Source organism: Melanaphis sacchari, unplaced genomic scaffold (assembly GCF_002803265.2).
Source record: "Melanaphis sacchari strain LSU unplaced genomic scaffold, SCAv2.0 Contig12_pilon_pilon, whole genome shotgun sequence".
Lineage (NCBI taxonomy): Eukaryota > Metazoa > Arthropoda > Insecta > Hemiptera > Aphididae > Melanaphis > Melanaphis sacchari.
This window is the reverse complement of record NW_020270527.1, coordinates 668,348-695,908: the sequence shown is the minus strand read 5'-3', so window position 1 is coordinate 695,908 and position 27,561 is coordinate 668,348. Positions and strand designations below refer to the sequence as shown.

At 24.9% G+C, this 27,561-nt stretch overlaps 4 protein-coding genes across 6 annotated transcripts; 2 read left to right on the top strand and 2 right to left on the bottom strand.

Moving 5' to 3' along the window:
- The first annotated feature begins 897 nt into the window (after positions 1-897).
- Positions 898-5,011, top strand: LOC112591144 (serine/threonine-protein kinase mph1-like). Of its 2 annotated transcripts, XM_025334850.1 has the most exons (7): positions 898-1,106; positions 2,105-2,232; positions 2,397-3,240; positions 3,305-3,453; positions 3,560-3,717; positions 4,416-4,609; positions 4,676-4,963. In XM_025334850.1, exons 2-7 carry the CDS (start codon positions 2,108-2,110, stop codon positions 4,961-4,963), a joined length of 1,758 nt encoding a protein of 585 aa, XP_025190635.1. In that variant the 5' UTR covers positions 898-1,106; positions 2,105-2,107. The 2 variants fall into 2 exon arrangements, with proteins under 2 accessions (XP_025190635.1, XP_025190636.1); XM_025334851.1 differs by lacking the exon at positions 898-1,106 and having other exon boundaries at positions 2,108-2,232; positions 4,676-5,011.
- A 223-nt stretch (positions 5,012-5,234) lies between these two features.
- Positions 5,235-10,559, bottom strand: LOC112591108 (protein FAM91A1). The gene is made up of 15 exons (XM_025334778.1): positions 10,413-10,559; positions 10,056-10,140; positions 9,777-9,986; positions 8,917-9,101; positions 8,739-8,839; positions 8,503-8,662; positions 8,122-8,436; positions 7,733-8,049; positions 7,512-7,675; positions 7,296-7,444; positions 7,181-7,238; positions 6,977-7,114; positions 6,675-6,900; positions 5,914-5,983; positions 5,235-5,405 (listed from the first exon to the last, which is right to left on the bottom strand). The coding sequence occupies exons 1-15, from the start codon at positions 10,482-10,484 to the stop codon at positions 5,298-5,300; spliced, it is 2,358 nt and encodes a 785-aa protein (XP_025190563.1). The 5' UTR covers positions 10,485-10,559; the 3' UTR covers positions 5,235-5,297.
- A 2,202-nt stretch (positions 10,560-12,761) lies between these two features.
- Positions 12,762-15,939, bottom strand: LOC112591110 (origin recognition complex subunit 4). Its single transcript, XM_025334781.1, has 8 exons — positions 15,678-15,939; positions 15,146-15,328; positions 14,893-15,052; positions 13,950-14,101; positions 13,588-13,887; positions 13,378-13,486; positions 13,118-13,296; positions 12,762-13,054 (listed from the first exon to the last, which is right to left on the bottom strand). Exons 2-8 carry the CDS (start codon positions 15,323-15,325, stop codon positions 12,887-12,889), a joined length of 1,248 nt encoding a protein of 415 aa, XP_025190566.1. The 5' UTR covers positions 15,326-15,328; positions 15,678-15,939; the 3' UTR covers positions 12,762-12,886.
- A 236-nt stretch (positions 15,940-16,175) lies between these two features.
- On the top strand, positions 16,176-25,803 carry LOC112591109 (E3 ubiquitin-protein ligase arkadia-like). Of its 2 annotated transcripts, none has more exons than XM_025334780.1 (12): positions 16,176-16,540; positions 18,316-18,709; positions 20,800-21,019; positions 21,095-21,384; positions 21,756-21,934; positions 22,142-22,668; positions 22,927-23,116; positions 24,282-24,367; positions 24,433-24,547; positions 24,619-24,828; positions 24,916-25,001; positions 25,074-25,803. In XM_025334780.1, exons 2-12 carry the CDS (start codon positions 18,499-18,501, stop codon positions 25,237-25,239), a joined length of 2,280 nt encoding a protein of 759 aa, XP_025190565.1. In that variant the 5' UTR covers positions 16,176-16,540; positions 18,316-18,498; the 3' UTR covers positions 25,240-25,803. The 2 variants fall into 2 exon arrangements, with proteins under 2 accessions (XP_025190565.1, XP_025190564.1); XM_025334779.1 differs by having other exon boundaries at positions 22,924-23,116.
- Positions 25,804-27,561: the final 1,758 nt, after the last annotated feature.

Below are 27,561 nucleotides of genomic sequence, written 5' to 3'. Positions count from 1 at the left end.
CCTTCTATATACACTGCCACACTGGTGCAACAAAGGATATTTAGGATGTCTAAACTCTAAACCATCTAAACCACAGACTTCTATATTATAATATATTATATAGAAGTCTGTGTGGTTTAAACACCTCTTTTGAACTGTATTTATGAACATTTCATTCCATGACAACCATCACTGGTATAGCGTAAACTTTACTTACGCCACTGGCAGATTAGCATATACCCAGTGAAAAATCATGGTTGCACCGTGCGCCTATTTAATATAATGAGTATTGACTATTGAAGTATTGAAGTATTGACCTATTACCTATTTCTAGTTTTTAGTTTCTACTGACCTATCTCCATTACAGTGCTTCACAAGTTACCACCATTGGGACAACTGGGTACATTCAATAAATAAAAATAATAAATTCGATAATTTAATTGTAATAAAAATAATAAAAATATATAATCACAGAACAATGATATTTTGTATCTATCAACCTATGAATAATTAATAATCATATCATTACTCATTATATTTATAAAATATAAATGTTACTGATACACGTAATTAAAAACAGCACCTATTATTATTTAATTTTTTAATTAAATGAGTGTTATGCAACTTGGCTACACTGTACATCGAACGTTAATTTTTGAATTTTCAAAATGGACGAATTGAGAAATAGTTGATAACGATAACTGAAAAAAAAAAACAACATTCTAATTTCTAAGCAAAATAAAACCAAAGTAAATATTAAATAGTGAATACTGAATAGTAAATTTCAAATAGTAATAAATAATAAATAATAATTAAGCACTAAAAATTAAAGAAATTTCCCAAAAAAACAATTCTCTGTATAGAATAAATTAATAAAGTATAAAATAATATACTCTGTGATTTTACCTGTGTAATCAACTATTTAGTATTTACTTTGTGTTCTACTGTTTAAGAAAATAACCAAGTCAAATGTTTTATTTACTTTCAAAACCGTACCAATATAAATTTTTTTTTTTTGGTACAACTATACAAATCATGAATCATGATATTGTGTTTAAGCTAAATATAATTTAAGTATTAAATTTGTCAAATTATTTTGTTGTGGATTAAAATTATATTTTTTTAAGGTAAGCTTATTATTATTTATTTTTGGTACTTGTATAATATAATTGTAGTTACAATAATTCTTTAAAACTATTGTATGAACATATCTAAATAATAATTGTGTAGAAGTTACAACCTTTTTGATTACAAATCATGAACATTTTGATTAATTTATATGAAACAAGGTTTCTTGTTTTGTTATTAACAAATATATTAAAAACATACCTGTATCTTCTGCATTGATTAAAATTTACTTTTTATAATTATGATAGTTGTCAAAGTTTATTAATGGTTAGTAGTTGAAAATTATTTATTAAAAACTAACTTACAATTTAATAATGCTTTAATTTTTTTTTTTAATAAGTAGGTAGTTTATTAAAATTGTTTTTATGTTGAAATTATAATAGTTAATACATGATAATATATGAAGTAAATATATTTAATAGTTATAATATAATAGCTGTTTTAAGTAAGAATATCAATATTTTCTAGGAGATGAATTCAATACTTATCAATATGGAATATAATTACTTATCGACTAATATTTAAGTCTGAATGCAATATAAATTTGTTTCGTTGCAGCAGTTATACACCACATGTATTGATACTCTAATTTTTTGTTTAAAAATCATTTATTTATTTTAATTTGTTTTTTTATTATTTAGTCATCAAATTTTTCTCGTTATAATCTTATAATATAAAACCAAAACGAGCTTTTTATTTCTGCCAGAATTTATAACATAAAACCTAATTCTTACCAATGCTTGGGCTTTTGCTGTGACTTAATCTAATATTAAGTACTTTATTAGGATAGTAATTAGATTAGGTTTACTTATTATATAAGTAGTTCTATATATCATTTAAAGAATAATAATGTGTAGATAAAGATTAAAAATAGATAATGATACTGTATATGGTGGACTGTTTTATATACAATTTAACTCGTATATTAATTATATTATAAATTTAATATAAATATTGTGTCTCTGAGCATTATTAAACTTAATTTGATTTTAAATAGGTTATGATGAACCATAGTATAGAATCCAATTTCTACAATGTCGAAGAAAATGATGGAGAAACTGATAATTATGTTACATGTCCATTATTGCAACTAAAATATTCAAGATCAAGAAAACCAATTACTAGGTAGGTTATTACTATATATATATTTATAAAAATAAAATAAAATAAATGGATAGCTGTTTTTTATAAATATATACTTAATCATTATTCTGATATAAGGCTCTTATAATGAATAGTTATATATTTTACTATAAATATTTTAGATTAATGATATATTTTTTTTTTAGTCGTTTAGGACAAAAGGGCAGATCTTTAAAACATATCAATGAGAATCGACCATTATTTGAAAATAAAACAGCAGAAGCTGATTTAGGAGGTTCTTTTCAAATACGCACCCCTGAAAATTTAGCTGGTGGTTTTGAAAAACTTGACTTAGTTCATGATACTCCATTTGTCCGACCAGCTATTAAAACTCAAAATGATAGTAATTCGGAAACTCCAAGTGACACACTAACTAATATAAAAAATGTAAGACCTAATGTTGAATTAAGCACAAAACGGTCATTATACAGTAATAAGGAAAATTTACCTGATCAAATAAAAGAATTGCGAACACCTGAATCTCAAAAATTAAACAAAAGTAATATTAGTACACCATCACTCACTATAAAAGAAATTGCAAATAAATCATCAGAGAGTGTAAAAGATGAAACATATTATGTGTCACCTGAAACTTCAAAATACAACTATGATACCAGTTTGTATCATAGTATCAGAGAAACAACTGTTATACCAGAAGCATCACATTCATCAATCAAGAATTCTGATTCATTTTTCAATAATTCTTTAACAACTAAGCAATTAGAATGTCAATTCCTAGAAAATGAACCTAGACATACTACACTTGAACTGTCTCCTGCAGCAAATCGTAATAATTTTGTAATAAAAGCAAGATCACCTATTCGTCATATTCCAGTTGGATTTATTCAAGATGGAGAATTTAAACGACCAATTAATTCATCAAGTAGTGTGTGTGTTAAATGCGCCAATGAAAACTATATATCTGTTAAAGGAATTAATTATAGTATACTTAATACACTGGGTCATGGTGGTTCCAGTGTTGTGTATGAGGTAAATATGTTTGTAATGAGATATTTTTGCTAATATTTCTAATAAATTTTTAAAATTTAACAAGGTCTTACATCCGGATACTAACCAAGTGGTTGCAATAAAAAAGGTAGATTTATCTGAAGTAGAAGATATTATAGCAAAAGGATACTTAAATGAAGTTAACTTGTTACAAAACCTGCAATCGTGTGACAGTGTGATACACCTTTTTGACAGGTAAATTTGATGTATCCGTTTAAATTCCCTTTTTTCTTTCACAATGTTATTTCATAGTTTATTCATTGTTAAAATCTAAGTATACACAAATATTTAATTATTTCAGTCAATATACTACTAAAGAAAAAATACTTTACATGGTAATGGAAAAAGGGGATACAGATCTTTCAAAACTCATTCGTAATACGAAACATATGTCTGTTCATATGATAATGTACTATTGGTCAGAAATGTTGATTATAGTTAATGAAATACATGACAAAGGTAAATAATAATTTATTTTATTATTTGTTATAAAACAAATATATTACTATATAATTTGATATCCAAGCCAAGGTTGACAACTTATATTTTTTTATCAAAATTATATTCTCAGGACTTTTGGAATAAGTTATAATTAATGTGTTTACTGTAGATTAAAAATATAATACGACATATTTTATCATTAAATATGAAACAAAAAAAAAAATTTGTAAACATGAGTTTATGAATCTTAATTTTCATATTTCATTACAAATTTAATATATTTTTTTGGTATTTTCCTGTATTACTAATTTTATTGATATAATGAATAAAATAATCAATAAAAATACATAAGCCACAAATTAAGTTATTGAATTAATAACAAAATATATATTATTAGTAAATTATATTCTAGACAACTTCTATAGTTTTTATTATTTACAAACAAAATTCTAGAAGCTTAATGTATTTTGTTTTCAATTAAGAGCTATGACACTTATGTTGCTATATTATTACTTGATTGAAAGTTGTGTGTTTTGAATTTTAATTGGCATATAATATATAAAAACGTTAAATATATATAGTTAATATTAATAGTAATTAAATTTGGTATTTTACTTTAATATATTTAAATGTAATATACTTCATAGGTATTATTTATTTATTGATGAAAAAAAAAAATATTCAACGTACAGTTAAAAAATTCATTTTTCCAATAGGAGTTATACATTCAGATCTCAAACCTGCAAATTTTCTCTTGGTCAGTGGTCGTTTGAAATTGATAGATTTTGGTATAGCTTCAAAAATTCATGGAGACATGACAAGTGTATTGAAAGATGTGACTACTGGAACTTGGAATTATATGAGTCCAGAATGTATAAGAAGTGGTGGTTCAAATTTTCAAGGACATAAAGTGAGTTGGTTGAATTGGATGTTTATATTAAATAAAAATACTAATATTTCTTTACATTATACCTAGATAAACCAAAAATCAGATGTATGGTCACTGGGATGCATATTGTATAGTTTAATTTATGGCAAGACTCCTTATTCACATTTGACAAACACTTGGCAAAAGTTACAAGCCATTGCAGAATCTACTCAAAATATTAGTTTTTCGAGTCACAGTAAAACATTTACTCAAGGTATACCACCTGTACTAATGCAAACAATGAAGTTATGTTTGATTAAAGATGTGAAAGCCAGACCTAATGTAGTCGATTTGCTGAAGCTTATTGAAAATACAGTATTTAAACCTATGACTTAAGTACTTTTTTTATATAGTATGTACTAAAATGTTGTATTTATAATTCATATTGTCATTTCAAACGTGTTCTAATGTATTTATTATTTTGAGTATTGATAAACATAGAATACTTAAAATTAATTATGGTGTAATTATATAAATAATATATATAATTGTTGTATCTTAATGAATTGTTTACATTGTACATTTTATATTGTTTTAGTGTTTTAACTTAGGTTATTTTAATTAAATTTGAAATGAATTTAACAAAATAGTATATAACTCATATTATTGGAATTATAGTAATAAATTAATAATAAATGTGATTAAAATAATTATTTTTAATATACTTAATTTACTTCCATACTGTCAATTTTCCATTTTCAAATATCAAACAATCAACAGGCCATGCTATTGATGATTTATCAAATGGTAATAAATTTTCAAAATCTTTATCAGAGTCCTAAAAAAATATAATTTATATTAATATTATAGTAAGACAAATTTTAAAGAACTTATGTTAATATATATGTTATTCTTTATTGCTATTATTTTTAAAATATGTCAAAATAATTAAATAATATACAAAGCAAAGAGATTTTTTTATAAAGAAGATAATTATATGGATATAAAATAAATTAAAGGGAGATGAAAATTGAGACAACTGTAATCAAGAGAGATAGTAAATATATTTTACTTATGAAAAGAGAAGAATTGGAAAATAAGTAATAATACATGATATTAACAGAGGAAACTAGTAAAGAGTGCACTAAGAAAAGTTACTATGAAATGAAATCACAAGGTATTTTAAGTTGAAAAGTTTATGACTTAATGTAAGACAGAAAAATATAAATTAAATACACAAAATACTGATAGTATATGAATAAAAAGCGATTACTCTTTGATATTAACAGTTTAAATTTAAAAGGACCAATGTATTATTTATAAAATAGTATAAAAATATATCTTACCTTATATAACTCTATAAAATTCAATAAGTCTTTTGATAATAACTCATTTGATTCCACAAGTTTCATAACACTATTAATAAGTACAACAAATGTATAAAATTGAATTTACATATACTGATTTATATTAATTATTCATGACATTACTTATTAGTATAATTTATGCCAAATTGTATAGGTATTTTTTTTTTTTTTTTACATAAGCAAGAAATATATAAAATAGTCAACTAATTTAAAAGATTTTTATCATGTCAAAATTGATTATTGAAGATTTTATCTATTATACCAAAATTTATATTAAAATATTCCCATTTTATATTATTAGCATAAATATTATCAAACATAAAAGTAAAAATATAATCTGTGTATATTATTTCATTGGTTTTTTTTTTTAAATATTTTAATTTATAAGCAACTTTAGAAACTTATAAGAATATAATATAATGTTGAGATTAAAAAATTAAAATATAGTATAAATTCAATGAAAAACATGTAAAATATGATTATCTATAAGTTTGATAATAGGTCAATTTATTCTAATATTAAGTATGAAAACATAGAATTAAAACTGCTGAACGCAAATATGATGTTATCTTGTTATCTGATTTATAAACAAATATGATATTCTTTTAAATTTGTATGTATTGATAATGTAAAAAAAATGTGTTGTTATTTTTGATGTATGGTATATTTATACATAAATTATATAATTTAATTTAGTTAATTTAGACTATATTAATTTAAGAGTAAAATAAAAAATTTACTTTTCTTCATTCCACATTTGATTTTCTACAATATGTTTACAAATGTTTTGGTTGACATCTGAATTAAAAAGTGGCACACCAAAACAACAGTCTAACAAAGTCCACTCTGACATATCATAAACAGGTTCTAATAGCAATGATTTTTTTAAACATGTAGCATCATTTAATTTATCTAATTCTTCTTTTAAGAGAGAGACTCCATTTTTTTGAAAAATAGGTGAAACATCTGTTAAAAATAAAAAATAATTATCAAGAAATTGATTAATTTATTAATAAAATGATAAATTGTAAAATTTGCTAACCACTAGGCTGTTCTGAAATAAATTTCTTTTCATATTTATTTGGTGTTGTGACACAAGTTATGTATCCACACGTATTTTCTATGTTTAAAACATTTGATAAACTTTTTAAACAATTTTCTTCATATAAAAATGAATGTTCTGAACAATTATTATTTATATTATTAAATGTAATTAATTTAATGCTTACATGTCAATATTACTTACCATTTTGTGAATGGTACATTTTTGGGAATGGCAATACACAAGTATTTGGATTACAAGCCTAAAAACATAAAACTAGTACTGACTTGGGATAAATATTTTATTTTTTTTCAATTACTTGTATAAGAACTGGTGATTCTTTTAATGTGTCATTAATAATGGTTAATAAGTTCTCAATTGAAATAAAATGTGGATCATGTCCCCAAGTAGTTATCATTACTTTAGAACAATGTCTAAACATTTTAGGAACATTCCATAAGCGTACACCTATCATAACAATTTATTAAATAATAATATCAAATAACAATATATATTTTGTATATTTATTATTTACCTCTAATCAAAAGTAATGATGGAGGTCCATAACATGTTTTATGATATAAATATAGTTTAAACCAAACTGAATTCACTTCAGGTATAGGAGGACCAATATGTGGTAATTTTGGTGATGATAAAAGAGGTGTTTCCTTATTTAATGGAGCCATTGACATTAATAAACTAAAAACATTTAAAGTATATTTACTAAACAAATTTACTAAACTATAAAAAACTCACTTATAATTTTTTTTCAAAAATCTAACGCATGTATCTGCTGTTAAAGACTTAAGACTTTCCCATCGAATAAGATCCAGTTTACCAGAGTAATTTTCTGACCTTAATGCTTTCACAGTGCTTCTGAGTGTTAATGCATGTTCAAAATATCTTCTAGCTTCACCTTCACTCTCACCTGCACTAGGAGTTTCACTTCCAAAAACACAACTACCAGAACTGTAACCATCAGCAACTTTGTCAAGTTCATCCAAAAACACATTTAATGCTTCATCAGTTAATTTACCAGCTTCAAATAATGTAACTGCATGATCTTTTAGACTCTAAATTTAAATATTTGTTTTAATGAAAATATCATTGAATAAAAAATGTTGAAAATAAAACTGTATACTTACAGGAGAGAGATTACCCATCATCAAAAATGCTGTAAGAGTCGAATCAAACAAAAAAGCCATTCTTTTTTCAGTGTTACATTTATCTGGCGATGAATCAAGATTATCTGGTATTTCAGTAGATAATACTATTGAAGAAGATAAATCAGATACATTTTCTTCATTTGCTATTTCTAATTTTGGAATATTTTTAGAACTAGACCAGGATAAATGAGTAGAAAAAGTTTTAGGATTTTTCTTTTGGGCGATTTTCAATCGACAAAATAAGGAAACTGCATTTTTAACAGATTCCAAGTCAATTTCTAATACTGTAGCCAACTTAAAAAAAAAACAAAAAGATATTTTAAGTATATAAAAAATGTTTTACATTACAAAAATAATTACCTCACTAACTGAAGTGTGTTCATCAATAGAAACAAAAATTTTGTAAAGAAGATTTTCAAAATTATCACCAAGCACTCTGTTCATAACAAAACCACCAAGTGTTGATACTATTATATGGTCATCATCATATATTGGAACATCATAGTAAATTAAGCCTTTTCTACAAATTAATTAAAACCATATCATATAAAATGTATTAGTTTTAATATACAGTAAAATTATTAGTAATTAGTTACTTGTAAAGACTGTGGAGTATATTGTAATCTAAGTTTCCAGCCATTTGTTGTCCATTATCAATTATGTGGTCAATAAATATTTTTTCGTCTTCATTGATGGTCTTTACAATAAATTACAATAATATTTAATTAAAATAAAATTATGTTTAGTCCAATAGTGATTTAAATTAAAATATACTTTAATATCATCTTCGAACAAACATCCAACATCAACAGTCCACCAAGGATCTGGATTTAGATCTATTGGTTGAGATGGTAACATTGGTCGTATCTCATTTTTCCTTCTAAAAAGTTTATTTTTTGTTCGGCATTGATTCATTAATTCAATATATTCATTACGTCCAATTCCTAGTATTCTAAGGCCTAAAAATAGAAGTTTAAATAAAAAAATAAATAAATCAATGACAAAATGTAAATAGTTAAGTTTAGTGGCATATTTATAGCAAAGATGAGCTTGAGTATTTTCATATATTTCCTTGAACTAATATAAAAAAAAAAATGAGTAATTTCGTGATTATCTGTATACAGTTGAACCTTGATAGTCTGAACTCTCAATAATTTAGTGAATGTAGTAATCTGAACGACATAAGTTCATTTTTTTGTAAACACAGTTGTAGTTTGTTCAGAATTAAAAATATTATTCAGAAAAAAATTAGTAATAACTATATTTAAGTTCTACTATTATACACATTTTTTTTTAAATTCATTATGCTAGTTATTTATTATTTTTGTAATTTAAGGTGTAATAAATATAAAGGTGGTGGAATTAAAAATAAAAATTTAAGTCATTTGAGTAGGTAATTTTGAAAACCCTCCTGTAATCTAGACAATGCTCAGTCTGAATTTGACTGGATAATAAAGGCTCTACTATATTTATAATTATTTTTTATTTATATTAGATTATAGGGGATTATACAATTATTTTTTACACTCTTCTTTACTGCAACCAACAATCATGAAACAAAAAAATAAATATACCACTGATTTGATTAATAAACTTTTTTTAGTAAATAAAACTATTTTATTAAGTATAAATACAATCAACTGCTGTGAAATTTGGAATTGAATCATAGCTTTTATCTGACTCCATAACATGTATAATAGTTGATATATAAAATTGAAATGGTGTTATTCTTAATCCTTTAACAATTACATCTGACAGATGGTACGGATAGAGCATCAAATTTTCTCTACTATATGTCATCAAATCTTCATAGTAATTTTGTTCGTTTTTAACAACTGTTCTCACTACAATAAAATAATAGTTAAGACATAAAAAAACCATTACTGATAGTTTAAAAGTAAAACTTATGTTACCTAAATTTGTTTTGTATCGAACTTGATTCCTTATGCTATACACAGAAATACATTTTTTGTACTCTTTTAGAGAATTTCCAACTCCCTAAAAAATATAAATATAGTTATGATCATTTAAAATTTTGACAGAATATTTGTAAAAAAAAAATAAATATATACATAAATATCACTTACTATAATAATATTACAAAATTATTGTAATAACATTTAGATAGTTTATTAATCATTATTATTCATGATTTTATAATAACAAGTAGTTAAGTAAATTATATGTAATATTGATTTTAAGAGTCTGGTTTTAAGCAATATATTTTAGTAAATTAAAATTATGTGTATGTTATAATATTTAAAATTTACTTGTTTTATGGCTGGAGGTAAATTTGCCCAAGGAATATTTTGAAGTACACATTTTTCCATTTCTTCATTCATACTTGAAAAATTTAATACACGATTTATTAAAGCATTTTCGAATTTTTAATTCAAATTTCAACTATGTACTTAACATTTTGTAAATATTTAATATTTTTTAGTCTAATAAAAATTTATCACTTATCAGACTTCTAATCATTACAAACCACTGAAATGGATAATAATTACAGATTAAGGTATCTTATTCCGTGGCACAGCATTAGATAATATTATCTAAAGCTGTGATCCGTGGAGGGGACACAAATTTCTATATCATAGTAGATAACGAACTCCGCTTGGTGCTTATCTGGTGAAGCCCAAGTTGATATTTTAAACTCTTATATAAGTTAGTAGTTACATTTCACTAGTTTCAAGTTTGTCAAATATTAAAATATATTCAGATGTTTTCATAATTACAACACGATTTTTTTTTAAATTTAATACCCAACTACTAGCTCATGTAGTCTCATTATACTATGACCAACAGTGATTATTGAATAAATCCTCAAAACTGTTTAAACTCTATATGATCTCTAACTACAACACCACTGGGTTATTAGTGTTATGTTTTATGGAATATTCTCAAACAGTGTGTCATCAAATAAGGCTAAATGTATCATGAAGTAATAAGTATATTAAATGGCACAAAATATTTGATATAATTTACAAAAACTTTAGGTATTCAGTATAATTTTTATGATGATTAAAAATAAGTTATCTACTATCAACATATTTTTAATTTTTTTTCTCTTGGTTTCTCTTGGTCATTGAGAGTGTACCATCAAACAAATCTCTATCCATCTCTATCTTCTGCTATTCTCCATTGCTCATGGTACCTTGCAGGCTGTATTCTCACCGTGTCCGTTTTCACACTGTCTTCTTAACATAATCATAATCTTTTCAATGGTTTCTTACTACTCATGTTATCTTCAATATTGTTCTGATTATAGACTTTATTGTCTGTCACATCATATGTCCTAACTACCTAAACATCCTTTTTAAATTTCATTTACAATATTTGGTATTTAAGAAAGTTCGAGTTCATAAATTTTCCATAGAATTCTCCTTTCAAATTGGTACATTTAATATTGTTTCTTTTTCGTTCTTCAGTGATCATATTTTAAAGGCATAAAGTCAGTAGAGAATGTTGACTCTGATGTATGGGCATGCTCATTTGTCATAAGGTATTATAGTTCTATGTTCTATCTAATTTATAATTAATAAATAATACACAAATTTGTATTCATTTATAAATAAGACTTAAATTTATAACTTTATACAATAGTAGTAATAGCACTTACTTAAATAATACTCTTTTAATTAAAACAAGTTACCTTCACATTTTTTTTATTTATAAATAAATAAATTTTACTTTTTTTTTCAATGAACTTATTTATTACTTTATTGCAAAATTCAGGGATCATTGTTAAATCTTCTAATACTTTTTAAAATGGTCAAATATATACTCTTTTTTTTTTATCTTTATGAACACCTTGTAAGAATAAGGTACCTATTTAAATAATTTCTTTTTTTTTTTAGAAAAAGTTCTCTTTGAAAAAGGTTTAGAAATCAAGTCACTTATAACACATTCAGTTTATACGATAGCCATATTATTTAAAATAATATTCTTTGTATAGTACTTAAATACTAACCGCTATTACACTAAACAACATAAAAAAATAGCACGATAAAATAAAACAAAGAAAAATTTCAAGTACTCATAGACGTAAATTATATAATTAATAATATTAAAGAAGTGTAGCAAAATGAGCATGCTTTGGGCGGTTACTATTACAGCAGGTCTCAATATTTCACAGCGATAACAAACATTGAATAGCTTTGTACACATCTATCCCATGTTCTGTCATTGAATGTTATGATAAAGGTAAGCACAGATAAGTATTATCGTGTTTTATATAAAATAGAGGTATAATCAGAATATATTGTTTTCTCAACAGACTTTTTCGAAAAAAGTTTATCATATCTTTAATTGTTCCATCTGTATTACAAATACCTGAAATATCATTTATTTCATTAATTTCTAGATTAAATTTATATAGTCTTTTTTTTATTTAGAAAAATGTACTATCTGTATTAATAAAACACAATAAGTAAATGTGATAATATGTACAACAAAACAATATAATATAATAACAGAATGGCAGAATAAGGGAGGCCATCCAATGATAGAACCCTTTTATATATTTTATAATGAAAAAAAAAGTGTGTATTTAAAAATTTATCATATATTTGTTTTCTAACAATACCTAATATTTTAGCCATTAAAGTCTAAAAGTAGTAAGAATATACAAAATTATAATAAATAAAATATCATATTTTATTGTAAAAACACACATACTGAGCAGCATAGTACACATATTAGTGATTAAATATTATAAATAAAATGAAAATTATACAGCAATTTAAATTATATTACTATCTATCCATTGTAATATGACTGGAGGTAGTCTGTAAAACATATTAGAAGCTGTCTTCACTTTATCCAGGTTGACAGAACACTTGTATAGACGATATTCTTTTAAAACATTTTTATTCTCTGTAGCTGCTACAGGTAGTATTAATTGCATTACCTAAATTTATAAACATAGTTAAAAATGTAATTATAAAAAATATAAACTATTTATAAAACTAACTGATATTCTTTCAAAAGCTTTTATAACAACTTGTCTTTTTGTAACAAGTAATGTTGAATTTCGTAATGCAAATTTATTGTATCGATCATAAATCATTTCAAAATTAAATGGTTCTTGATCATAGATTTTTGAGTGATGGCAAATTGAAATCATTAAACAAAATTCAAGATTTGATAGTCCTGTAAAAAAAAAAAAAAGATTCTAAAAATGTATAACCCATTTTTTAAAATTTAAAATATTAATGGCATGGACATTTTTACCTAACAAATTTACAAGAGTTATATCTTTTTTAAATAATGTAGAGTAGCTATTTGTGAAATTTTCAACAGTTAACATTTCGTCTTTTGATAAATTTGAAATTGCCATAAACTGAAACAAATTAAATATTCTTCTTTATTAATTTTATGTATATTTCAAGGAAAACATTTTTAATAAATAAAAAATAAACATAAAATAATTTGAATACTTACAATGAGCAAATTTAATTTTGTATTATTGTTGTCTGATTTAAATAGATCCTTGATTAAATTTTCTATTCTTATATCTGATATTAATAAATCAATATTATTATTCCAAGTTTTCAAAACATCAGCCTTTAGTTTGCAGTGTTTACTAATTTTAAGAAAATGTTTAAACCTTTCTAATAGTTGACTAGCTTCTGATGGAGGTTTCAACATCATTAAATTATGTGAAAATCTAGATTTAACTCGTTTTTCAAGTAATTCGATAACATCAATTCGCGATGTTAAACCAATAATACACAATGGGTTCTAAAATACAAAATAATATATTAAATACTATATAGTTATCACAATATAATTTATTATTTTACTTGTTGAGATTGAACAGAATCAAACAAATTATACAACAATGTTTGATTAGGATGAGAACAAAACATATCAAATTTATCTAATACCATAATAATTGATTTTGAAGCATTTTTGTTTCCTGTTTGAAAGCTCTCCAATAAAAAACTTATATTATCTACAAAAATAATTATTCATTAATATTAATATAATGACATTACTTAAGTTTTATTTAATTCTATGATTTAAATAATTTTTTCTTATTTTTTTTTCTTTAAGATTTTTTGGCCATTAACACCAATATAACAAACATGATTTAAATAATTTTAAAGTAGTTAACAAAAAAATATTTAAGTATTATTATATTATATATAACAAAATCAATAAGTTTTTAAACATATTATTTTCTTTTAACTTTCAATTTTGTTTACATAGTGGCTGTTGTTTTCTTAGGATTTCTTAATGTAAGACAGAATTCTTTTAAGATAATGAAAGATATTGACTGTTTAAATATTGATCTTTTTATTATTTATACAGATGTTAAATTAAATATTAATTTTTTTAATGCCATTTGGTAATTACACAGATGACATACAAGTTATTAGAAATTTTAACATAAATGTAAAAATTATTGGTAACATAGATAATAATAATAAAATAGTAATAATTATATAACATATAGTAAATATAGCAATAAAACCAAGATAAAACATATAATGCTTATAGAAATTGTATAAAGAAATGTAGTTCTGGGTCGTATTAAGGAGTCGAAGCATTCTATGAATAGGATGGTTGGAGTTGCAGTTTGTACGGTGAGAAGGGTTAATAAACTCATAACTTGAAAACAATGTCTGACTGATAAGTTTTGATTTTACTATTTTATTCAGTACTAAAAGGTGCAAGAAAGATAACAAATATTGGATTCTGTGAAGGAAGTACTAAAGAATATTTTTAACAAAATATACAAACCAGCATAAGATCCCCGAGCAAAAGATCCATCCAAATTTTCCATCTGGAGTTGTTGTATTATACTTTTAAGAGCTAAATTATCATCAGTATGAATGAGACCATTTAATAATACTAGTGTATGAGATTCAGGTGAAAGAGACTTTATTACTGATTCCATTAGCTGCAAGTTAAGGTTTGAACACATAAATGTACATGAACATGTTATAAAATTGTAATTTAATAATAATATCTAAATTTTATATAAAATACACACCATTGACTTTCCACATCCACGGGTTCCAAGTATAATGACTGAGTCACTTTCTCCAAAATCGGTAGTTTTTTTAATAATATTTAAAAGTTCATTTTGTTCTTTGTCAAATCCATAAAGTTGGTCATTCAAAATAAGTTTTTTTTTTATATTTTGAATACAAATACCAAAATCAAATCCCATGATCTAAATAAATAAATAATTTAAAGTTTGTGTGAACACAATTATTACAATTTAGCATAATATAGAAAATTAACAAATAATTAATATAAACAAAATATCTTCCTAAGAATATTGATAATTTCAGAAATAATTTATTGAATTGGATTTGAGTATCTACACGAGGTATTGCAAATATAAAAATTAATTACTTTAGTAGATGCTTAAAAATAAATTTCCATGTTAAACATTGAACCAAAATTACAAATAGAAAATAATAAAAAAATATTCTGAACAAAGTTTTGAATAAATCTTTTAAATAACAAAAATAACCATGAATGCAACCTGCAACCACATAATAATATTATAGACTTACAATTGATTTTTTGTCTGAACCTTAGTTTTCTATTTTTATAAAGAACAAAAGAATACGAATGTACTGAAAAGTATGATTCTTATGAGAGATTTAGTAAATTATAAAATATACATTGTATTGTATTTTTAATTCAACATCATAAAAGATAAATGTTTATTGTTTATTTGTTATGCTACTCAACAAAAATCGACGAACAACTAACAACGAATAAAAAATCTTAATCAAAAGAGCAAGAGCGACTATAAAAAATAGTGAGTGAATGTGAATTGTGAAGTAAAAAAGGAACTATAAAGATATTTGATAAAAGAAAGTTTGGCGGTAAACGGTTGATATATTGATAACGGGTAGAGATTGTCGTTATCAACATGGTTGCCCCAGTAGTTGTTGGCAGCACTGGGTTCATACATCCATATGGTATTACGCAAAATGGCGTTTCCACGATACGCCATACTGCTATAGGCCATACGCATACTGCATAGTACACTCTTTACACCGAATGTACTACGTTCGCGTTCGGTACTTCGGTGGCAAGTGGTAACCTTACGCTTGATCGCTACCACGGCCACACATCATCAGTCGTGTTTCTGGCTTTTGGTGTTTTTTTCTACGTGCGTGAAATGTCATTTTGTTTTTCTTGACAAAAACAAAAAAAAAAAAAAAAATGAGTCGTACCAATAAGTTTAAATTTATCTCTTCTTGAATTCGGTCGTCCTATCTGCGCCGCTCTTTCACCCTCTCTCTTCCTCTATCTCACTCACTGTCATTATCTTTCTTTTGTTTTTCACCATCAACAACACATAGTACACACACGGAAGCGATCGGGCTGCCGTACTCTACAGGATGGACGCCGACGTATCGAAAAGGTAAAATTGATAATACCTTAACGTTGACTTGTCAGTCAAACTATACCGAATCGAAAAAACATACGAATACGCGCGTTCCCCTTTATGTTCCAGTTACGCTACATATTTCTTCTAAAATTTCGTAATCAACCAAACTGAAAGTAATTTATCGTTTCCCGATACGGAAGCGTAACAACAATGACAATAATCGCGATCCGTCTTCGTTCTGACTGATGGGCCACTTGCAATTTTAAATTTTTGACATGTTTATTGTTTTTGATTGTTCTACTCGTTATTTCTCGATCAACGCTTTGCTATTATTTATCACATTTTCTCTTCATAATAACTATCACTTGTTTGTTAATCGGAAGTCTTGATTTTGTTATTTTTTATACACTCATCCTGTGTTCCATATGAATTGCTTAATTACGACAACTTAAAGTCAAAGTATGTTAATGTCTTATAAATATAGGTAACTACAGTTTATATGCCTACTCACATTTTATCCACTTGTCTACAAGTTTTTTTTTTGGTAAATATTTATAACTAAGACCTATTTGTAGTATGATGTTAGTGGTACTTAAAGCATACTACCAAACATATATAAAATATTCTTATCAAATGGAATTTTTGCATATTAGTGTATTAACCACACAGAACACAGTGTCTACATTGTTTTATTTAGGCGTGTTTTTATGTGTCTGGAATTTCAATAATAGCTTACCAAGATTAATATTGTGAGATAAATTCTATTTTATCTTTATATTTTCTGTTTTGATCATGTTTGTAATTAATAGTGCTTACCTATTGGTCAAATTTCTAAAATTGTATTGTGTCTGAAATTTGTTATTTTTTAGTAAATAACTTAATTTGTAAAATATATTTTTCCTAAAACATAATCAAAAATACAGCCCATTATTAAAAAAAAAAATCATGTGATATGCACTAAAATTTCTTATTTTTGAATCATATTTATAATAATAAACAAAATAGGTAACTACTAAATATTAATCAAATATATAGGTGCTAATATGAATACATTTTCAATTAGCTTTTATAGAACAAATTTAAAATTATTCATGATATTGATTATTTAATGAAAATATAGGTACTGTTATTATAAGCTATATTAAAATACTTAAAATTAATATCAAGGTATGTTTAATTCTTTTAGGATAATAGGTACAGTTATTCATTTGTTCTTTAAATCTATAGTTTATCAATTGTTTTAGTTAAAATTAAGATATGTACCTATATAATATCCTATCAACATATAGAATACTATATTGTTTATTTATTTTATAGTAATTAATTAGCTATCAACAGGTGATACGACAGTTGTCCATGAGGTAATGTATTTAAAAATATTTAGGTATTATTATCAAGGTTCTTTTCATTAAATTAGTACTAATTGTTCTCTTAAAAATGTCTTATTTAATATACAAAATAATCTCTATTATACCTAAAAATATATTCTCCCATAGGTTTTAACAAAGATTTAGAGTTAAGCATATATAAAACTTAAGAATTTTGTCAATGAAATTATATTTGTTTTAGATATAAAAGTTAATAATAATTATTAAATGTTTACTATACATTTGCTAAGTTACATGAACAATCAGTAAACATCTAATAAACCAATATTAAACTAATAGTCTCCTAAACATCATTTTGAGACCTTCGATTGGTCTATAAAATTTTATTGAACTATTAAGAATATTTTTTTAATCCTTTATAACACTGATTTCTGTCATTTTCACTGAGCTTAATTTTAATTATTGTTGTTTTGTTTTTAGGATAAAATGAGTTGTTAACGGATTTCCTAAACTGGTTTTTAAATTTGGTGATAATTTCTGAAGTTCTTTATTTTTTTTTTGTCATTAAGACTCAATTTTAAATCCTAAAAGTCCTGTTTGTTTTTAATTTTCATTTAATCAATTAAGTTATCCTTATCCAGTCTGCTCAATTAATTTTTATCAATGGCGGATCAGTTGAATGAAACAAGCACTACAACCACTGATCACAGGAATAATTGGCCAAACACAAAACTACCAGCAGATGGTGATGTTCCTGATGATGTTTCTAACGGCCAAGAAACTCATAGTTTTGCTGATATATTAAGCACTGCATTCACGGCCACTGGACCTGTGCCAAGCCCACCAGCAGATACCGAGTCAAATATGCAATTAGGTAAGTACAATGTTAATTTAATTGTTCTATGTAAAAACATCGGCATAAATGCAATTAAATTCCTAAGCAATTTTTTTAAATTTTTTTTTATGGTTGAAAAATTTATTTGATCATATTTTTAAAAAAAGTTGCTTAAACTGAAGAAGTTATGATCAAAAACATTTAAAATGCTTGATTTTTTCAAAAATTGTTTTTTAAATTTTAAATACTTAAGAATTGATATTTTTGGAAATTATCACATTTTAACATTTTAGTGAAGTCGGAAATTATGCTAGGATACAAAGGAAGTGACTATATTTGTTATATTTCAATTTATTTTCTGTAAGTTAGGTTCTATGTTAAATAAGTTTTGGTTTAACCTCATCCGATTTTCCTTCTGCCGATCCTGAAGATATTTCTTCCTCCCTAGTTAGATTATTTTTACTTTCTGCTTTTTCAAACTCAAATTTTGTGACCAGAGCAGGCAGATATAGGGAGTGACTACTAATAATATTTTAATGTTCCTCTTTTAGGTTAGGTCATTAAATCGAAATTTCAATTACACTATCTTTAATGTAGTTCACAGAAAAGTTATATACATTTAATGTAAAATTACTACTACACAACTGCAAATTTGAAACAATATTAATTTTTTAAATAATAGCTTTGAAAAAAAAAAATTTACTCCATTAATTTAAACATTTTATCAAAAATGTCTTATGTTACGCATAGAATAAAATAAAAGTCTATATTAAGCTACTATATGTTAATATTTGTTATTATTTTATGTTAATATTTATGTTTCATAATTCATTTTTACATGATTTATTAACAATGACAAAAAAAAAAAATAAAAAAATAGGTCTATAAACAATTTTTGATTTCACCAAAATGATAAACATAAAAAACAATTATTTACAAAAAATAAAATATCCTAAAATGTTAATTTTTGATATTTTAAATTAGCACAATTTTTGGAAAAATTAAGCATTTTGAAGGTTTTTGACTACAACTTAAAAAGTAAGTATGAGAGACTTTATAAACACTATTATATTAAGCATACAAAAACATGTTTTAGAAAAAAAAGTTCCAAATTATCATTAACTCAATATGGTCAAAGGACATAGTATCCTCCTTTAGAATTTTCAACTTACTAGATAATTTCTTATTGTATATGTTTTATGTGATTATGGTTATTTGTGGACTACCCAAGTTTATCAAAAATATTTATAATATTAATAATTGTTCATAAATTTTTTTATTATCTTGCAGTTATATATTCTATTGTTTAAATTATAATCAAAATCTACTTAAATATAGTTTAAGAAAAATATCTTAACCTAAGTCAGTACAGATATTCAATGGTTTTTTGTTTCATAAAAAGTAATACTGAAGTATAAAATGTATGAATATGTTTAATTTATGATAATAAAAAAAAAAACTAAAATTATGGATACTTGCATAGTTATACATTTTCACAATAATTAGTATTAATTATTTTTTGTTAACTATCTTAATTTATCAAATATCCATAGCTTGTTTAAATTAAATTTATATTTAATAATATTTTAATATTATAGTTTTTTTTTTTTTTGTTAATGAAATTCTAAACTATGGTTTATACAATCCTTAGTGTTCATTTTAAAATCAAATTAAATATTTATAGTTCTTTGAATTATTTATTAAGTTTTTACAGATATTAAATTACTACATTCTTAATAAATATTGTCATTTAGACAATTTAGCTACAAAATGTATAAACAAAGTATTATTTCTAAAATCAGTGGTGGGTGGGCAGAGAAAAATGTCTTTGTATTTTGTCCCATGTTTATTATTCAAAATATTAAATAAGCATTCTATATAATATTTTTGTATATTAGTTATTACTTATTACTCATAATAGTATATTACTGATAATATTAGTTGATGTTTTGACATATTGTTATATAAACTCTGCCTAAAACTGTGCCAACACTTACTATATACATTATAAATAAATGACAAATTTGTTAAGTATACTTTGATAAAAATTCTCAGTTATTATTTTAAAATAATAAAATTGTTATAAAGTTATTAAAATTTATTAAAAATTGTTTAACTATGTTTATTAGGAAATGAAATGGATTATGATCCATTATTTGCAGATGGAAGTGATTTAGAGACTGAAGATACGCCACAAGAATTCTCTCCATTAAACTCTGATATATGGCGGTATGGAAATACGCTTATAGAAACACCTTGGTCTGTACCACGCACTGATGAATCATCCAGTCGAACTGTTAACCATCCAGTTCCGTCTACTCCTACATCATCTGAGATGGGAAGAAAGAGGTACTTCATAACAAAATAAATAAACCTATTTGTTTAATTTGTTATGTTATTTTTTTTTTTCTATAATTTTGTTAGATCATTGCTGTCTGGTGATAACAACTTGCGGATGAAAACTGGTAAACCTGATACAAATCGTCCTTTGACTTATCCCCGACATCAAATGTCTAGTCGAATGTATAGACCACATCGTTATGGTCAAGAACAAATGTCTTCATCAGCATATACATCCATGAGTAATCATGGAGGAAATTATAAATATACCCAGCGACCAAATCCTCAGGTTCACACTACTACAGCTCCAAGTGATCATTCAATACCTAGCTCTTCAAATCAAAATAGAATGATTAACCCTCAATCATCATCAAGTAAAATATACATTTTAATTAATTGCACTAATAATAGAATAGCTTTATTATTTGCTTATTATAATAAGATTATCTATAGCTCATACCTTATAATTTGATAAATAGCTTATAGTGCACATAGTAATACCTCGAAAGTTAAGATGATAGAAGTATTCTTATGAAGAAGTATTTAATTATACCTGTTATGAAGAAGTTTATAAAAAATATTAGTGTTCCTAAAATTTATTTATTATTATTCATGTAATTTTAGTATTCTTGATTTTAACAAAATTAAATAATGAGTAATAATTTTTTTTAATATATTCCTAACTTACACAAATATCAGCATAATGAAGATGTTTTGCTGTTCTTATTAGTTTTTTTTGTTTTAGCTGAAGAATATACAGTCTACGGTATGAATAATATGGGAGCCCCACAACCAGGAGGCCGTTTTAATAATGATCCTCGTAGAGCAGAATGGACAAATGTGATGGATGCTGATGATGATGAAGATAGTGGAATAGAGTTAGTCACAGTCAACAATTTTCAACAACGAAATATAAATCAACTAGTAAGTTATCTTTATCTCAATTTATATCATTTTTTTTTTTAGATAGTTAAATTATATAATGTTCTTAAAAAAAAAATTGTACTTTCACTTTATTTTAACAGTAAATTTTTAAATTTTTAAATTAATATGGATTATAGTTTAACTATTGAGAATAATATTATACTTTTCAAATATTATGAGAACCTAAAAGTATTAATATTTCAACAGCCAACTGGACCACCCGTAGTAGATTTAACTCTAGAGTCTGAAGAAGTCAATGATCCTTTATTGAATCATTCAGGAAGAACTCCACAAGCTGACATATCTATGGGACATACAATGTTTAGTAGTCGTTTTCCAATTATACAACCACAACGACAGTATGTCAGTCATTCTGCTATGCGTTCTATGCCTGGATACACTCAACAATTTCCTCCTAATCCGTCCCCTCTGTATCGAAATGATGTAATTTTCATGGATCAACCTCCTCAAGCTCCTTGTATACATACAGCTCATCCACCTCCTGGTACTCCTGGTTGGGCTCCTCCATGTAGTCAGTGTCATAATACATCTAGGGTTGTATTTGGAATGGGTAGTCACATACATCCGGCACATCACCATCATCATGGTATGATGGCTACACATCCAATGACTCCATGTGTACCTTCAAATGTACCTTTATACCATCAAAGATTGTGGTATAATCAACATAGAATACAAGAAATGCAAAGAAGAAGAATGGATATGATGAATGGGTGAGAAAGTTTAATTTTTCTTTAAAGTAAAATGTATATTTGTTATTAGTTAACATTTTATTAGAATTAGTTACTAAATCTATTTCAACATTAGTCTTGTTTAGATTATAAAAATAAAAAATTATGCATAAAAATAAAATATCAATTGTTTATTTTTATTAAACTATCATGTACAAAAATTGGCTTAATATTTTTTATTGACTTAAGCAGATTATTTTATATAGATAAGGTATAATTACATTTTTCATTTTTTAGCAGTTCTGTACGATCATTAAGAAGTATACCGCCAGTTTCATGCATGCAGGGATATCAACAACCACCTCAACCAACACCAGTCCATCCATCTATTCAAGCAATTCATACGGTGTTACCTCCACCTCAGCAACCAAATGTGTTCAGCCGGCCAGAAGTAATCACTTCACGTAGAATTGGTCCTACTGCTGTCATTGTAAGTAAAAGTTACTACATCCTTTTTATATATATATATAGTGCTCTAAATATATTGGAATTAAGTTAAGGTTCTGGTTTGTAAAGCTTTTGTATCAATTCTGGTTAGTTAGTTAGATAAATATTTAAGGATATTCCAGAATAGAAAAGTATTAAGTAAATAAAGAAAGTGATTACTTGATAAAATTTTTCCAACAGTATCACAATCAAAAGAATTAAAATTATTGGTACTTTTCTGTTATCCCTACTATCCCGACTCTCAATTTTGTTATCTCGACTACTATAGTACTATCCAGATATTCCGTATTTTAATACATAATACACGTCATGAATTGCTATTTATATTTTAATGTTTATTATCAGTAATCACATTAATTATCACAGTAGTGGAGAGTTATAGTATAAAATATAAAATCATCAAAATTATCACAAAACATCAAATTACGATATTAAATAAATATAAATAAATTATCACAGTTACAGTTGCAAAAGTCTAAAAGTTATTATAATATAAAACAAAGTCATAAAAATTATTAGTAAATTCCACAGATTCATAATTATTTTTAAATTAATAAATACAACAACGGATTATTTTAAAATAATACAACTGTTGGCAACGACAGCAACAGGTAATCGAGCGAATTATAGTCCGATAGTCGCGGCATCGGCAAGGTAATATGGATAACAGAAAAGTACCAAATTATTAATAAATATTTTTATTCAAAATAAAATTTTCAAAAATGCAAGTACTTATACAACATTAAACTGGTTACCATGCTCACTATTGATTATCTGTATCTCTTTATGTCAAATAATGTTTATTGTAAAAGCTTACAATATCCAAAAAAAAGTATGCTATATTATAACCAAATCTGCCTATGGTTTATTTTATGATTATTTGGTATGTATAATTTTTTATTTTGAACACAACATAATATTTATATTACAATTTTCAAATAAATTAATATTAAAAATGCAATAAAACATTTTTTTTATTTATGTTAAGACTTATTGGAGGAATTTTGTTATTTATCTAAAATAAATTTTATCTGCATTTAACATTTTGTATTAGATTTAAATTATTGTTTAAAGTTACTTGTTAACATTATTAATGTATCACTAATTTCAGTTACTGGTTTATAATAATATTTTATTTACATTTATAGACCTTATCTCCTCCTACTGATGGAATAGAGCAAGTACCTTCATCTTCATTACAAACAGAGATTGTGGTTCAAAGTGGGTCTACGAGGTATTTATTTAACTTTTTCTTACATTTAAATGCATAATATAACATACTTAATTTATTTTTTCCAGTGATAGTGGTCATCCTCATATTCATCATTATTATAATTATCATCCCCCTGGACCACCAGGTCGAATGCATCATGTACGGATTAGTATTGGTGCACCATCAGGAACTATTGTTAATGTAATTTGGAATGATAGTACTTTTGAACTATATCATTTATAATTATTTAAATAAAAATATTTTTATTACAGACAACTCCAGGCTCAACAATTCCATCACAGCCAGGTACTGATATACCTCAGTTTCCTCAACTAGGTACATTACCCATGTTAACACGTCATTTGTCATATCGACTAGAAGATTACTTGCGATTAATGGAACAACGTCGTATTCACATGATGAATCGTGGGGCTTCAAAAGACACAATAGAAAAGAATACTTTCCCCCATAAATACAAACGTGTAAGTATTTTAATTATTATTATTGTTATATAATATGATATTACTAAATATAATTAAATATTCATAAATTATGTGTTGGTATGATAGATTAAGAGATCATCAGATGAAATGGAAGATAACACAGAAAAGTGTACCATTTGTCTTTCAGACTTTGAGGATACTGAGGATGTTAGGTATGAATTTAAAATACATATAATAAGAAACATAATTTTTAATAATAAAAATATGTGATCATCATTATCTAGGCGTTTACCATGCATGCATTTATTTCACATTGAGTGCATTGACCAATGGTTATCATCTAACAAACGATGTCCTATATGTCGTGTGGACATCGAGACCAAAGAAACTAAGGACGCTGCTTCTGGCTCACCTTTGCCATCTGAAACTCCATTTATTGTTCCAACATGACACGGAGAACTGGTGGTTTTACCACCAGCTAATTCGTGTTCAACCTCTTCCCGTTGAATTATGTGTAAGAGAAGTTTGAGGAGAATGCATCATTGTTTTGCTGTAATAGTATTCCACTGCTAAATATTATACTTCTAAAGGTTTTATTGTAACCATTTAATAAAATTTGTTACCCTCACCATATACTATAGGGTCTTGCGTGTGATAAAATTTAAAAGAAAAAAACCAGTCACACTAGTGTGCGCGAGCTTTTCCATTCATATGTGATAACTTTTTTTTTAGCAATTTTGCATGTTTTCGTTTTAGTAGAACTTTAACTTTTGTGTTTTATCCGTTGTGCAATTAGTTGTCCTTGCCCTACCTTTAATAGTATGGGTATTTTTTTAAATGTTGAAGATTTTAAAAATATGTGTCTTATACCTTGTATTATAGATTATCCACAAAATAAATTTTTTATTTTTTAAACATTTACATACAACAAATATCTAACATTTTTTGTTGACTTTACTATGAGAAAATTGATGGTTATAAAATTTCTTTTTTTTAAATTTAATCTCTTAATGTTATCTAAGTTTGCTTTTCTTTTCAACTTTGACAATATTTATCATTTATTTTTTACATTTGAATCAAGAAATCATTTTAATTTTGTGACTTGTTGGCAGTGTTAAACTTTTAACTATTTTTAACTTAATCGCTCATTATTATTACTGTATCTTGTAGTCTTAGGTATCATTATATACATATTACATATAATGATAATAAGCATTTAAAATTTATTTTTTATCCACGGGCCCCCTTATTTTCTGAAGCAACTGCACGTATCGAGTATGGAAATAATGTGCAAAAAACATATCCCGAGTTTTTTTAAATTCATTGTTTTAACTTGATAATTATTGTTATCAGAATAAATATGTTGTGGTCGTGAGTAGTTATTATGTTATACGTAGTGACATATATATATATATATAATAATTATTATTACATAATATTATAGTTTAGATATTATTTTTACTATTATTATTTTATTATTTTGTATTTTTAATTAATTGTGTCACACTTATCGAATTTACCTATACCCTAAGTACCTGCAATACAAATTATTTAAAATAAATAAATATTGAATATCAAGTTTAACTATTTAGAATCGGTCGCTTATTATAAATAATCTTTGAATATATTTAATATATACATATATTTTTTGTCATTAATAACAGATTATCGTGAATAATTTCTTAATCATAGATTTTTATCAAAAAATATTTATAATGTGCATAATATTAATATGTATAGTGCATTTTCTTTTAATTAACTTACCTATAAAATTATTGAAATATTCATGTTAATTAAATATTCCTACCACTACCATATGTGCTCGTTAATATTTAATTTATAACGCTATGTTTAGAGAATATCTGTTTGCGTAATAAATTACAGCTAAATGTTTAGCCATTTTGCATTAAGAAATACTATTTTCTATCCAGAGTAACTTAATTGTCGTCAACTATACTACTGCTATTTCTCATCTTTTTTTTAATTGATCTCTTTAGTTTTTAAGCACATTTGGATTATATATTTTTTAAAAATAAAAAAACTTGCAGTGCAAAATCACAATAATTGTCAATAAAACCAAATTTTTCTCCCTCCCCAGAATTTACTAATATTGTTTTTTTTTGCCAAGTGTATTGTGATAATAATTGAAAACTTTTTAAAGAAATTTGTATGTTTTTTTTTTCTTATTATTATGTAACATTATTATAATTATTACCTCTTCCAGTTTCCATGTAAATTATGTTGCTTTATTATTATTATACATATTTTTTTTTTATTAGATATTTGTATGCATTTATTTTGTATAACTATATTGTTATATTTATTTAAGAAAATGGAAGATCAATTAGTTTTAAAGTCGCCTACTCATGTGTGACAGTTTTTTTTTTTAATGATCAAAACTTAATTTGACATATGCACAATGAAATTAATTTATACACCTTGTCTAGTGTATAATGTCAAATACATACAATATGACAGAAAAAAAAAAAGATTATTAAAAAATAATTTTGTTTATTAAAAAAAAAACAACACTTATACAGCCATACACCACTGCAATTATTACATAAATATATATAGAGACATAAACTGGATACATTTTTTGTTTTCTATGTGGCCATCTTGTGTAGGCACGACAATTATTATAATATAATCTTTGAATGACTAAACTGATTAAAACTATTTTTTTGTTTGTTCATTACTATATTATGCTCAAAAAAAAAATTAAAATAAAATAATTATAACAAACCTTTGTTTTTCACCTATAAAAAATTT

Excerpts from the sequence above, each read along its gene's own strand:
- LOC112591144 (XM_025334851.1), top strand. The coding sequence starts at position 2,108 with ATGATGAACCATAGTATAGAATCCAATTTCTACAATGTCGAAGAAAAT. Across the intron at positions 2,233-2,396 it reads TCAAGAAAACCAATTACTAG|TCGTTTAGGACAAAAGGGCA; the intron begins GTAGGTTATTAC and ends TTTTTTTTTTAG. Across the intron at positions 3,454-3,559 it reads GTGATACACCTTTTTGACAG|TCAATATACTACTAAAGAAA; the intron begins GTAAATTTGATG and ends TAATTATTTCAG.
- LOC112591108 (XM_025334778.1), bottom strand. The coding sequence starts at position 10,484 with ATGAATGAAGAAATGGAAAAATGTGTACTTCAAAATATTCCTTGGGCA. Across the intron at positions 7,115-7,180 it reads AATGTACCATTCACAAAATG|AACATTCATTTTTATATGAA; the intron begins GTAAGTAATATT and ends ATAATTGTTCAG. Across the intron at positions 5,984-6,674 it reads CAAATGTGGAATGAAGAAAA|TGTTATGAAACTTGTGGAAT; the intron begins GTAAATTTTTTA and ends ACTTATTAATAG.
- LOC112591110 (XM_025334781.1), bottom strand. The coding sequence starts at position 15,325 with ATGGGATTTGATTTTGGTATTTGTATTCAAAATATAAAAAAAAAACTT. Across the intron at positions 15,053-15,145 it reads GTGGATGTGGAAAGTCAATG|CTAATGGAATCAGTAATAAA; the intron begins GTGTGTATTTTA and ends CTTAACTTGCAG. Across the intron at positions 13,888-13,949 it reads ATTCTGTTCAATCTCAACAA|AACCCATTGTGTATTATTGG; the intron begins GTAAAATAATAA and ends TTTGTATTTTAG.
- LOC112591109 (XM_025334779.1), top strand. The coding sequence starts at position 18,499 with ATGGCGGATCAGTTGAATGAAACAAGCACTACAACCACTGATCACAGG. Across the intron at positions 21,385-21,755 it reads TAACCCTCAATCATCATCAA|CTGAAGAATATACAGTCTAC; the intron begins GTAAAATATACA and ends TTTTTGTTTTAG. Across the intron at positions 22,669-22,923 it reads AGAATGGATATGATGAATGG|CAGTTCTGTACGATCATTAA; the intron begins GTGAGAAAGTTT and ends TTCATTTTTTAG.